General features: G+C 38.9%; 1 protein-coding gene across 1 annotated transcript; it reads right to left on the reverse strand.

Annotated features, from left to right (window-relative positions):
- Positions 1–639: 639 nt before the first annotated feature.
- LOC110863876 lies at positions 640–1,516 on the reverse strand. The gene is made up of 4 exons (XM_035974076.1): positions 1,368–1,516; positions 1,210–1,293; positions 937–1,125; positions 640–819 (listed from the first exon to the last, which is right to left on the reverse strand). Exons 1-4 carry the CDS (start codon positions 1,514–1,516, stop codon positions 669–671), a joined length of 573 nt encoding a protein of 190 aa, XP_035829969.1. The 3' UTR covers positions 640–668.
- Between the last annotated feature and the right edge of the window lie 13,669 nt (positions 1,517–15,185).

Raw genomic sequence — 15,185 nt, forward strand, 5'->3', positions numbered from 1 at the left:
GATCACTCCCAGATTGTCAAGTTGGTACATATCAAGCATGCTGCATGCATTATTATATGTATATGGTATTTGAAGAAGCAAGACTCGAAATATACTTGAGTTGGGATGCTGACTAACTTTTGATAAATCTCTAAGCACCATTGTAAGATAAAGATGATCTAATCTGCAAAGTAGTAACACTATTAGGCTCGTCACACACTACAAGAAAGGGACACCTTTAGCGGCGACAGGTGTCGCCGGTATTGGTCCAATTTGTCGCCGCTATTGACCTTTACCGGCAACCTGTGGTCGCTAAAGTGTCGCCGGTATTGATAGGCCGCTATTGGCCCCCTGTCGTCGCAAAAGGTGGCGTCGCCGGTATTGCTTTTGAACCTTTAGCGGCGACAGTTGTCGTCGCTAAAAGTCGCCGGTATTGGTCTTCGTCGCTAAAGGGTACATGTCAATAGCGGCGACACGTGTCGCCGCTAAAAGTCTTTTTTTTTTAATACAGCTGCTTTATTTACGGCACCCAGCCATTTTTTCGGCCGAAAAAACAGAACCTGCCTATTTCAAACAACGCAAACATACGCCACGAACATATACTAAAGGTAATATAATTAAAATAACGCAAACTACGTTTTAGTCGTACATTATAATCCTACAACGTTTAATTAAATCAAAATCATACATTAAAACAAGTCAATCTTCCTCGGATTCTCTATCGTATAAGTCATCAGAATCGTAGTCATTTGACTTTCCTTTTCCTTTCCCTTGTGAAGCAAGATAGTTGTTAAGTTGGCTAAAAAATGACGGAGTTTGGAACAAGCTGTTAACAAAATCCTACAATAATAGATATCAAAACGTATATTAGCATATTAATTAACGCTACGAACATATATTTAACAAGGAAACATGCGTTCGTTTGTCATTTTATAAATTATAAATTGCGTAGTTTACCTCGGAAAAGGGTTCTTGCGTCCGAGCTTGCGAAGACGACATGTTTGAGGACGTGTTCGAGGACGTGTTGGAAGAAGGTTTAGGCCCCCTCCCGCGGTATCATCATCGCCACTCTCCCAACGCTTCTTGATACAGGGCAATTGGAGGACCATCGCCGCTCCATTCATCTGTGGCCTGTTGTATGTTCCGCTGTATTTTACGAAGATGATGATTAAATATATATGTGTATATATATATTTGTTATAGAAAATAATACTTGAAAGAAATACTTACGTAATTTTGTTCAGCAACCGGATCAACCCAATTCCCTTGATTGTCCGTGTGGGTTTTAGCATACGTAGGTACCCAATCCAAATTCTGTTTAACATTACACTTAGATTAGACATTAAATACAAAAGCTTACACACACGCACACATACATAAAACATTACATTTTTATAGGCGGTGCTACCGTACGAAGATGTCCCCCCACGGTATGGGAATTGTTGTTTCTCGCGTACTTGCTTACAGGCCTTGCTTTTTTAATATATTTTTCTTGCCGGAAACCTTCGATGGTTCTCAACCAGTTTTCATAGGGCATATCCACGGGATGGTAGCTGTCTGAACCAATGCAGTTTACGAATGCAGTTTCCAGAGGCAATTTACAGAAAATTAATTTTTCTGATACATTTTTTATTACAGCAATTTAATCAACCGCAGCCAGGGGCTCTGCCTCTTGGACCCCGCCAGGGGGCTGCCGCCCCTGGGACCCCCGCTAATATCGTAAAACGCAATGACTAAATAAAAAATCCAGATCATAAAAATGAAATGAAAGAATTTCTTACATGGATCGAAGTGATTTCTTCAACAATTGACGAATTTTGAATGATTGAAACACTTAGCAGCGCTCGAATCGAACGAATCGAGTGATTATCTTCAAAATCACCGGAAAAAAAACGAGATTTTGTATGAAATTAAACTGGGTTTTCTTCAAAAAAAAAGCTGAAGAACACGTTGATCGGGTGTTTGAATCATTGATTGGTGACGAAAATCGCACTATAATCTAGTGATTATTGAGATAGAAAGTGAAGAAATGGTTGAAGATGATGGGTTTTGAAGTTACTGGGTTTTGAAAAGGAAGAAGAAAGGATAAGATTGACTAAAATACACTTCCTCTTTATTTTAAATTTTGTCACATGTCCTAATCTTATTGCTTTCTATCCTTCCTAGCCAAAATAAACTTTCTATTTGATCATTTCCCTAAAAAAGAAAGCTATTTATATTAGTTTGTTTGTTTGTGCTGAAACCTCCGCCCAACGCCCGGGCTGAAACCCCGCCAAAGGGGTCACGCCGAAACCCAAGCCCACCCGGGGTGGTGACTTGAGCGTTTGTACCCAATCCACGCCCCAACCCCCACCCCATATCACATAGTCTAACTTCTTATAATTAACCTACACAAATATAAAGTTATAGGCTATAAGACTGCACGGTATGGGGGTCGTCCCCCCACCGTTTTGGTCCGACGCCGTTCCACACACCAAAAGATTCGTTTTTACATCAACTCTAGTCTAAGAACCGTACCACAAGTTTTGTTATTTGTGAGATTTTTAAGTATGGTTACTTTTGGTGTATCGAATATTTCCACATAGAAATTTGCAAGCTTTCCATTTTTGCCGCTTTTGAGCAATGTACATTTATAATTTATTTATGTAAGAGCTGTGATTATTAGTTTCCTCTTTTGCATTTTTTTGGGATTCTTTTGCATTTTTTTTTATCCCACTATTCAAATTTACAAAAATAAAACCAAGTTTTACTAATTTAAGTTGTTTAACACATGAGATTCTATCCCGGTATCATAATATAATTAACAAAACCATAACCAAAATAATATACGATTAAGAAAATCCCACTTAGGCTAATCCTATATTAATACTGTTTAACCAAAATAATATACGATTAAGAAAATCCCACTTAGGCGAATCCTATATTAATACTGTTGTTTAGAAGTTTATTGCCATTTATTGTTCTTATTAATCAATTAATTATATTACTAGTAAAGTGCTTGTAGATCAATAGCATCGTAACGCTGTATTGGTGTCTCTTTTTCAAGTAGTTAGGGTTCTTAGCCATTAAAAAAGAAAACTAGTTATATTAGTTTGTTTGTTTGGGTATATACGTTTTCAACCCTTCCTTCAAAAATCTTAAGTTTCGTCATTGAAAGGTGTTATAATTTAGAGAGAGATAGAGAGAATCGATGTATGAATATTAGACCACCCGTAGTGGGGCAGTTTCAGGCGTTTTTTGCCTTCAAAACGTCCCACCACGCCCCCAAACCACCCCCATGGGCGTTTTTGTCAAGAAATTTTGTTTTGGTGTTGTTTTTTCCACGCCATGTTCATTCTGTGTTGACCAATGACTTTGCATCCCTTTCGTGTTTGGCCAATAACAATTTTTGATGGTTTTTTATTTAAATTCTATTACACCCCTTTTAACATAATGTCCACTACACCAATTTTGGAAAAATGGCATATATACTGACTGGACTGTCACATAACGCAAAACATCCAATAGTGGAGTGCCTTCCCTTACACATCGTCTTAACTCCTTATAATTAACCTACACAAATATAAACCTATAAGACAGCACGGTATGGGGGTCGTCGCCCCACCGTTTTGGTCTGACGCCGTTCCACAGACCCCCCCCTGCGGCAGCGTCTTGTCCGTCTCTTTTGAGACGTTGTGGACGATCCACAAGGAGACAAAAACTAGCCCAACCCTCTCTCACACACCTATACATAAATATACATTTTAGGTTCATCCCTTCATTTCCATGCCTCCATCCTATTTGCCCCATTCTAAATGAATCCTACGTAACGAATTATCATTCAAAAAACGACCATCACCATACCGGATAGCATAATTTAATCTACACAAATATAAACCTACACAAGGAAGTAGGTGATAATTATTAGTGTAAAATAAAAGTGCATCGGTAAGGAGCAACGATAGATAGGGTTGTAAATGAACCGAACGTTTAGCGAACAGTTCGTGAACCGTTCGGCGGGAAGTTCGTTTATGTTCGTTCGTTTAATAAAAGAACGAACATGAACAAGAAATTTCATTCGATTAGTTAAATGAACGAACATGAACAAATGTCTCGTTCGTTCAATTGTGTTCGTGAACGTTCGGTAAGGTGTTCGTGAACGTGTTCGTGAACATTCGTTGATTTGCATTCGTTTATGTTCGTATGTTTGTGTTTTAATTGAAGATCTTTGTACTTTCTTATATTTTATTTGTACTTTTTATATTATTAAACTTTTATTTATTTTATTACCCTAACAATTAAACTAGGAAACCCACTTTCACCTAGTTTATGCATCATTTCCCTTTCATTTCTCATTATTTACATCGGCGAATACGATCGACCTCCGTTCCTCAATAAGGGATTCAAGTTCAAGTGCTACTCTCTGGGCCATCTATCTTTATCCTTCGTCGCGTTCGCCAAATTTATTTGTGTTCGTTTGTGTTCGTGAACCATTCGCGAACACGCTCATTTCCTTAATGAACGAACATGAACATAAAATCTCGTTCGGTAAGTGTTCATGAACCGTTCGTGAACACATTTATTTCCTTAACGAACGAACGCGAACAAGGCCTTGTTCGTGTTCGTTCGGTTCGTTTACAGCGCTATGCCCTTGCCCTCTCAAGATCATCGTAACCTCCCTGGCTATCAAATAATTTTCTAGCTTCATACTTGCGGTCAGAGTACCGCTTCATAAGCACAGTCCTCATACCACCCTTCAAGTTTTTCGCCTCATAATCACGTTCCACTTCATCAAGATTGACATTTTCCTACAAATTAAATAAAAAAGTTAAAATATCATATATAAATTAGATTTGCATGTGCTATAAAATTTTATGCATATAACTTATTTACCCGTAAGTGGTTCATGACGGCATCCTTGTAATGTTGTTCAACATTATCCCATCCAATTTTATCAAACGGGACGGTCCGCCACATATACAGGCCGGTCTCCCTTGAAAACATGTCTATTGATTTACCAACAAGGGTAAACGTGACCTGTCGATCAAACGTAAGCGACACAGCCCCCCCCCCCCCCCCCCCCCCCGCTTTTACTAGACGTCGTAGTTTCTCGTTTTTAGCTTTCCCCTAACCTTCTTTGGGGGAACCGCTGCAATTAAAACAAAAATAATTAGTAACAATATTTATAATATATAAAATATAAGGACTACAAAATAATTTAGTAAAAGACTTACCGTCTGTCTCGTGTGTGCCACGAATCCCACCAGGAGGAAGCGGTGGATCACCGGCACCGTCACCCCCATGTCCCAGGGGGCCACATCCGCCATCAAATAAGCGAATATCAGCAATACCGAAAACATAATCCCTATAAAGTTACAAATGTTACAGCATGTGTATCTAATAGAAATTAAGGGAAAGTACAATAAGTGTAACTCAAATTCAAATAAATATTTCAAACAAGTGTTTATCAATTACAAATCAATATAAATTACAATAACTTTTCTTTTAGTCAGACTCCACATAATCGGGATCATCCTCATCACAATCAGCCTCGACCTCATCACAATCAGACTCGACCTCAAACACTTCATCGACGGTAGCCGTTGGGGGATCAACTTCAATTGAAGGCTCACCCGCAGTAACATGAGAAGATCCAATTTGAAAGTATTGGGTCAAGTCAATGACAAGTGGACAGTCAGATGAAGAGTTGTTGTCGACAACGTCATTATCTTCTAAGCCTTTGTCAACATTTTGAACCTTATTGACGCGGTCATCATCACTTAATGGCCGATCCCAAATTCTTCGATGATTAACATTTTCGACTACCCACCTATGTTTTTTTTTTGGTTTCGAGACGTTTCTTGGATGAAGAACACTTGTTTGGCTTGCGAAGCAAATATGAGTTGATCGTCTTTGTCCCATTCATGTTCAGTGCTTATACAGGTGATATTATTGTCATGGTTTACACCCCTTCGAGTATCAAACCACTTGCACCGAAATAGGACAGTGGAATAATTATTTGTATATCGCAACTCAATAATTTCTTCTAATTGGCCATAAAATTTCACACCGTTCTCTCCAACCACTTCCACCCCAGAGTTTTGCGTTGCGCATTTTGCATCACGTTCAAGTGTCTTAAACCTAACACCGTTGACTATGCAAGCAGTGTAAGTGTAAGCAGTCATTTTCGCACAAATTGAAAGAGCATACAACTCTGGGTGGAATTCTGGAGAATTTTGTGTTTTCATCGAATGGACCTAACAAATATAGAGTAATAATGTTTGTTATATGTGTATTACCTAGCAAGTGTAGAGTAGTGAGTGTTATATATGTATTATACCTTATGGAGAAACCATCCCGGAAATTTGGTTTTAAGACCATCTTGGGGATGTGCATGTTTGAATTCACTACATTGATGACAAATATAAGAAAGGAATGAAAAATACCAATTAACAGATTATGAAAAGTTAAAGATAGAAGCACTCACTTCATGTACTCCCTAACTTTTGCGCAGTTTTCGAGGACAAACCATTCCATCTTGCTTTTTTCGATGAATGATAGATATTTGTCCTTTGTTGCGCCAACAGGACGATATTTGGACTCAAACACCCATAACTTTCTTTTTTCAATAACGACATCATCGTTTCTATCTGGGCGATTGAACTTAGTCTGAACATCTTTAAGGTACATTGAACAAAATGTTAGAGCTTCTTCAAACACATAACCTTCAGCTATACAACCTTCAGGCCTTGCCGAGTTTTTGACATAGTTCTTTAGTTTTTTCATGTACCTTTCAAATGGATACATCCATCTAAAATCTACTGGACCTCCCGCAATCGCTTCATCAGGTAAATGCACAAGTAAATGAACCATAATGTCAGAAAACGCAGGTGAATAGATCATCTCTAACTTGCATAAGATGGTAACAATGTCATCCTTTGCTTTCTTCATATCATCCACCGATAGTGTTCTAGAGCAAAGTTGCTTAAAGAACATACAAAGGTCTACTATTGGTGTAGATGTATCTTTAGTCAAAAGCCCTCTAACCCCAATCGGTATCAAACGTTGCATGAGGATATGACAGTCATGAGATTTCAACCCGGTAATGTTAGCATTGTTTTCTGTCACCCTCTTACTGATATTAGATCCAAACCCATCTGGTAATTTAACATTTTTTATAAACTGACAAAAAAGTTTTCGATCATCGGACTTGAATGAGTACTTTGGGTGGGGACTTAAGAACTTGCCACCCGATTGTTTCAGCCATTGTGTCGGCCGAATGTTTAGTTTTTCCAAGTCGGACCGCACATTTGGCGTGTCTTTGCTCTTATCGTTCATTAGAAGAGTACCGAGCAAGCTGTCGCACACATTTTTCTCTATATGCATTACATCTAAGTTATGTTTCAGCTGCAGAGAAGACCAATACTCAAGGTCAAAAAATATGCTTCTTTTGGACCAGTTCAACTCGAAATCTGACCGGGTTATCCTCCCACCTCCAAAATCTGGATGCTTGCCTGGTAGACGATTAATTAAACGACCGAGTTGAGCTTCTATGTCAGCTGGGCTAAACTGTCTCGGAGGGTCTCGTGTCTCGGGTCTCCCGTTAAAGTCGAGACTTGTTCTCCAAGGATGGTTGGCATCTAAGAACCGGCGATGACCAACATAAGCACATTTACCAGTTACACGTATTGAAGGAGTGTATTGGTTACAAGTTGGGCATGCCATGTAGCCTTGTCCGCTCCAACCTGATAGACTACTACGGGCTGGAAAGTCATTTATGGTCCATAACAACGCCGCCTTCATTGTGAAGTATGTGTTTGTTGCTGCGTCTTTAGTACGTACACCTGTCTGCCACAATTGCTTAAGCTCATCCACTAACGGTCTAAGGAAAATGTCCATGTCTTTCCCCGGTGATTTAGGGCCAGGAATGTAACACCCTCTTAATAATACTAGAATCAGGACATAAAGACATGCATTTGATACCTAATATTTAGACTTTACAAAATCTTTTTAACGTCCTAACCATATCGAGACACATCATACATGTATTGTTGTTACAAAACCATATTCAAGACGGTAACTACTATTTGTTTACATAGTTTCTAGAACAAAAGATCGAATGCGGAAGCGTTCTAAAAATGTGTGTTCGGTTCGACTCGATTGCTTGATCTTCATCCTTTACTTGGATACCTGAGAACTAACATTTTAAACAAACATTAGCATTATCATTCTTGGAAATTTACGTATTCGAATCAGGTCCGAACACTTGATCTAGAAATGAATAAAACAAATTTTATCAAACAGGGCTCCACCGTAACTTACGGTGACACCGTAAGTTACGGTGGCTTCTGGACATTTTGGAGCCTACCGTAAATCAGTAGGATTCCACCGTAATAGATTTGCAGGCCACCGTAAATTACGGTACCACCGTAATTTACGGTGAGCCCTGCACATCACTCGCTTGTTTCAAGTGCAGTTTTTGCTGATTCTTTTATACATCAAAACGGCTTAATTTCGCAGAATTTGTTAAGCGACTGGACTAATTCTCCATACTTGTATTTTGCTTATAATATTACCCAACTATTTCTTAAGCGGGTATGTCTACGGTATTAACTTACACACTAAATTACAAGACTTTTAGTTAATTGTTTATACTATTATCATGCATCCAATCCAAACCTTAACTCCTATAATAAGAACAAGGCTTCTAAATTTAGTTGTGGTGTTCGCTACACGGCTTACACCTCATGTAATATATGCATTATATAATAGAGTCATGCTTCGTGTTTATTACCAAAACTCGTTTGACCCGTTTGGGTGCTGAGATTAAGCACCTTACGGACGTTCGAATTCATGTTTATTACTTGTTTAAGGCAATAGTCAAATTCTTGACATAATGAAAATTCTCGATCATCATGTTTTCTTTCTTTTTAATCAATGGCATAAAGTTAACAATATATATATAATGTAATGAAACGATAAATTTCATACCTTTAGAGCGCGTCTTTTCCTCGTGAATTCCCTCCGGCTTGTCCGCTAGATGAACCGGACTCTTTGCCTAGAAAATCCAGTTTTTAACTTGTTTAGAATCCTTTTCACGACCATTTTCACATCAATTATGAGACATGATCAAAATCTGCGTTTCTATCAATTTTAACATGAAAATCCTCACTTAGGCATTTCAACAAACACCTAACGGGTCAGATTTTCCTACCATCATCTTCAAGTTCATGACTTGAAATTTTAAACCTCGGATTTCTCTCTAATTAGAAATCCTTGCACACATCCTAGTATCAATATCACAAGAGTTACCTCCTATAATGAAATTTATACTAGGATTAACATTCAAATTCTTAGTGTTCATCATCAACATATAAAACCCATAACTTAGCTTCCATGGATTCATGGAATTTCCTGAATTTGGGCATAATTCCACATATAGTAGTCTAGGTTTTACTCCTAGACACTATATCATCATTAATCTAACTAAATTACTGTCATGCATCAACAAATTTTAGATTGCTTAAATTCATGAGGATTTCAAGTAGTGAATTCTCATCAAATTTTACATACCTCTTAATCCTCTTGCGATGAGGATCACAGTTCTAAGCTCGGATTTCGTTTTGGTTAGGATTTGCACCTCCAATTGAAGGAAATTGTGGATTTTTAGGGTTTTGGAAGATGGGGGTCGCCCCTTTCTTGCTTCTGTCGACCAGACACACCAATTTTGGTGTGTTTGGTTTGGTTTTGTCACAATTAGAATTCAACTTTCGATTTTTGACAAGTTTAGTCCCTTAATTACCATTTTCTCTAAGTTTAAGTGTTTTAACCATATTATGAGTTATTTCAAGACTAAATTTTAACTAGGTTTAGTTCCTAGTTGGTATATTCTTGTTTATTAACTCTTTGAATTTTCTAATATGAGGATTTATATTTTCGGGTGTTACAAGTCCACCCCCCTTAAAAGGGGTTTCGTCCCCGAAACCGAATTACGTACCAAATAATGTAGGGTGGAGACGTCGCATCTCCTCTTCGGACTCCCATGTAGTGTCTGACCCTTTTCTGTGGTCCCATTTGACCTTGAATTGATTTATCATATTGTTCCTCAAGCTTTTCTCTTTACGGTCTAAAATCGCAATCGGTTTTACTGCATAGTTGAGGCTGTTATCTACCTCGATATCATCGTAGTGGACATGAGCGGTTTCGTCGGCCAAACATTTTCGAAGATGTGATACGTGGAATGTGTTATGAATCCCACTCAACTCTTCGGGTAATTCAAGTCGATAAGCTACTTTACCAACCCGTTCAATGATTCTAAATGGCCCAATGAATCTTGGGCTTAGTTTTCCCCTTTTTCTGAATCTAATAATGCCCTTCCATGGGGAAACTTTTAGCATAACCATGTCGCCAACCTGAAATTCAATTGGCCTATTCCTTTTATCCGCATATGCCTTTTGTCGGTCTTGAGCCGCTTTCAAGTGTGCCCGAACTATGTCTATTTTCGCATTTGTAGTTCGGATTATATCGGCAGGTGCTAGCCCCCGCGGACCCACTTATCCCCAACATACCGGGGTCCGACATTTTCTGCCATATAATAGCTCATACGGGGCCATTTTGATACTCGCGTGATAGCTATTGTTATATGCAAATTCGACCAAGGGTAAATGGACATCCCAACTACCTCCAAAGTCAATAATGCAAGCCCGTAGCATATCTCCCAACGTTTGTATTGTTCTTTCGCTCTGCCCATCCGTTTGTGGATGGTAAGCAGTGCTAAGGAACAATTTAGTTCCCATCTGTTCTTGGAATTCACGCCAGAATTTCGAAGTAAACCGAGTATCTCTGTCTGACACAATGGATATCGGTTCCCCATGCCTTGCTATGATTTCATTGGTGTAAACCTCCGACATTTTCTCAGATGTATAAGTCTCACGAATCGGAATAAAGTGAGCGCTTTTAGTTAACCTATCCACGACTACCCAAATAGCATCAAAACCACGAATTGTTTTAGGCAGTTTGGTCAATAGGTCCATCGTAATTTGCTCCCATTTCCAAACCGGGATTTCTAACGGTTGAAGTTTACCATATGGCTTTTGGTGTTCCGCCTTGACTTGTAGGCACGTCAAACACTTTTCCACGTATTTCACGGTGTCCCGCTTCATTCCGGGCCACCAATAGTTTTGTTTCAAGTCATGATACATTTTGGTCGCTCCAGGGTGAATGGAATAACGGGATTTATGAGCTTCGTCAAGTAGGAGCTTCTTAACCCCACATGTGTTAGGGACCCAGATTCTATTAAAACGAGTCTTTAGGCCGTGACTGCCCACCTCAAGGTCTTTAACTTGGCCGGTAATTCTTTCCTTTTTCCAATTTTCCGCCTTTACAGCTTCATCATGTGCTTCTCGAATTCGTTCTAGTAAACTTGAAGTCACAACCAGTTGCATTGATCGTACCCGTATCGGGGTATAATCTGTTTTGCGGCTCAGCGCATCGGCCACTACATTGGCCTTACCGGGGTGGTAATGTATTTCGCAATCGAAGTCTTTGACGGTTTCCAACCACCGTCTTTGCCGCATGTTTAATTCCTTCTGGTCGAAGAAATATTTCAAACTTTTATGGTCGGTAAAGATTGTAAACCTTACTCCGTACAAGTAATGTCTCCATATCTTTAAGGCAAACACCACCGCCGCTAATTCTAAGTCGTGAACCGGATATTTATTTTCATGAATGTTCAATTGCCTCGAGGCATAGGCAATGACCTTGCCTCGTTGCATTAACACACACCCGAGCCCCAATTGAGAAGCGTCCGAGTAAACCACCATGTCGTCAGTCCCTTCCGGTAATGCTAGCACCGGAGCGTGGGTCAACTTTTCCTTGAGCGTTTGGAAAGCTTCCTCTTGCTTTACGCCCCACACGAACTTTTCCTCCTTACGAGTTAATTTGGTCAATGGCAAGGCAATTTTGGTGAAATCCTGTATGAATCTCCGATAATATCCCGCAAGCCCTAAAAAGCTTCGGATTTCCGAGGGATTTCTTGGAGGGCTCCATTTCGACACAGCTTCTATCTTTGACGGATCTACTAGTACTCCATCAGCATTAATGAGATGCCCAAGAAACTGTACTTCCCGTAACCAGAAAGCACACTTCGTGAATTTTGCATATAGCTTTTCTCGTCTGAGTGTGTCTAATACTTCCCGCAAATGACACACGTGCTCGGCTTCACTTTTCGAATATACCAAAATGTCGTCGATAAATACAATTACCGACTTATCTAGCATGGATTTGCAAACCCGGTTCATGAGGTCCATGAAAGCCGCGGGTGCATTTGTCAATCCGAAGGGCATTACAAGGAATTCATAATGCCCGTATCTCGTACGAAAAGCCGTCTTTGGTACGTCCTCCTCCTTGACTTTCAATTGGTGATAACCGGATCGGAGATCAATTTTGGAGAACCAACTCGCTCCTTGTAGTTGGTCAAACAAATCATCAATTCTTGGGAGCGGATATCGATTCTTCACCGTGAGTTTATTTAACTCTCGGTAATCAATACACATGCGCAAACTGCCATCCTTCTTTTTCACGAATAAGACTGGTGCGCCCCACGGGAACACACTCGGTCGAATAAACCCCTTGTCAAGAAATTCCTGAATTTGAGACATTAATTCTTGTAACTCCGATGGCGCAAGCCGGTATGGCGCCTTCGCCACGGGTTTCGCGCCCGGAATCAACTCGATTCCGAACTCTACCTCCCGTTCTGGCGGTATCCCCGGTAGTTCTTCCGGGAACACGTCTTCATAATCTCGCACGACCGGTACATCCCCAATTTTGAGGAGCTCTTTTTCCGTTTCGCTTGCATATACCATAAAGGCCTTGCATCCATGTTTCATGAGTTTATGAGCTTCTAGCATTGTGCATATCACCGGGTTACCTCCCTTTTCTCCATATATCGTAACTTGCTTTCCGCTAGGAGACGTTAGTTTTATTTCCTTTCGGAAACAAACCACTTTTGCGTGGTAACGGGATAGCCAATCCATTCCCACTACCACTTGAAATTCTCCCATCGACATCGGGATCAGGTCTATTGCGTATTCCTCGTCATCAATGTTGATCGTACAATTTTCACATACATCGCAAACAATAAAGCTTTTGTTATATCCTATCTCTACTTCTAAAGGCATAGGTAATTTTGTTAGAACAAATGAAGGGTGCCGAATAAACCCATATGAAACAAAGGATTTATTCGCACCAGTATCAAATAACACACGTGCAGGAATTGAATTTACAGTGAATATACCTGAGACCACGTCAGGTTCGACCTTTGCTTCAGCAGCGGTGTAACACCCCAAAATTTCATAAATGTTTATCTTAATGCTTAAATGCTTCAAATGAGTAGTTAAGTGGTAAATAAATAAAAGAAGTTTAAAAAAAGGGTTAGAAAATATGCAAGAATGACAACCTAAGCAACTTTGAGGGGTAGAACATGTAAAATATGTTATTAAGTATGATAAAAATTAAAAACCCAGTGTTTTGTGGGTGTGTGGGTCGCGAACCAGAGGGCAGGAAGGGGAAACCCTACTCCTTCAACTCTTCACAAGAAATTCAAGAATTGATGATGAAATCAGACACGAAATCGAATGCATGAACCAAGGATGATGATCCCTTAAGCAGTTCTAACATCAAGTAAGTTAAATTTTATGATTTGGAGGTCTTGAATAAAATGGGTTATGATCAATTCGTAAATTGATATGAAATTAAGCAAGATTGTGAATTAGAATCACCAAATAGAACTTGTGTTGTGTGTGATTTTGAGTAATTTCATGGTTTGAAGCAAAACCCACTTGTTCAAGTAGTATGATGTTATGTGATGATCTTATAGTTGTGAAATTTGTTTAAATATTATGAACTAGTTAGTGTGTGATGCATAAATATAGGTTAGATTGAAGGATGGTATGAAATTAATGTAATTCTTAGTGGTGATGATGAAGGAAGATAAGAAATAGGAATGAAAGCATGATTTAGTTGTACATTGTGCATCAAACGGTGTACGCACACCAAGTGTTTGATGAAATGCCTAGTGTAGGATAGTGTGGGAAATTTCATGCTAACTAATGAATGAATATGTGTTGAGTATGGTAATGATATAATTAATGATAGTTGAATATAAGAGACGCGTAGTAGAAGGAATTCATGAGAAGGTGTTGTTGATGATATCATTTGGGTGGAAATGTGCATTAGAAGCTTGTACCATATGCTTGAACGATGAGGATGCACATCATGTATTGGACCAATTTCTTATTGGTAATGTAGGATTTGATGTACACTAAATACAAAACATGTGAACTTGCTAGTAATGATGTTATGACTTCGTTTAAATAGGCTCACCTTGTATGTGGTGGTCAAATGTGAGATAATGAAAGCATTAACATGTGAAAGTATGTGTATATGAATGCGTATGTGTATGTAGTTAGGTGATCGTGTGGATGTAAGCATATTTCATCATGATTGTTATATATATATATATATAGTGATGCTTGTATAGCCTAAAATAATAATACGGATATATGAGGTTATGTCATAAGTTATATGTTAAACCGCTGACTTCTGAAAGTCAACTACGCGTCTACGCATAAGAAGCATGATTTGATTTGTTGTCTTAAAGGTAGGATCATAGGAAGTCGCTTGGTACATGTTATGTTAATACGCGTTATTTGTGATGACATGATGAATTACATTAGTTTGAAAGGATATGAAATTGATTATATGTCTTATGCTTGTTAGTTATGACTAAAGGAAGACAAATGTGAAATATGCGGTTGATATGATCGTTAACATGTACAATGATGTATGCTAACGAAAATGTGATTTGGTGACATGAAAGTATAGGAATCATGTCAAGACGGACTCAAGCATGAAAGGCTAACGGGTCAAGAGGAGACAAGGAATCGGATACGAACCCGGATGCACGAGGTAAGTGATTCCGTAATCACTTCTTAGTTTGTTCAAGTAATGTAGCGTTTTAATTAATTAAACATGATGTATAATGTCAAATATGGATTTAGTTGAATGAAATCGGTGAATTTTTCTAAGTAGACCAAACGGGTCAAAATGAGGTCTTATGATTATATCGAAATGTTGTATAAGAAATGGCTATGGTAGTATAACCGGTTAATGAGTAGAATTTCACATAAGTACGCAATCCGGGAATCGGAGATGTGGTTTAATAGTCA

This window comes from Helianthus annuus, chromosome 6 (assembly GCF_002127325.2).
Source record: "Helianthus annuus cultivar XRQ/B chromosome 6, HanXRQr2.0-SUNRISE, whole genome shotgun sequence".
Classification (NCBI taxonomy): domain Eukaryota; kingdom Viridiplantae; phylum Streptophyta; class Magnoliopsida; order Asterales; family Asteraceae; genus Helianthus; species Helianthus annuus.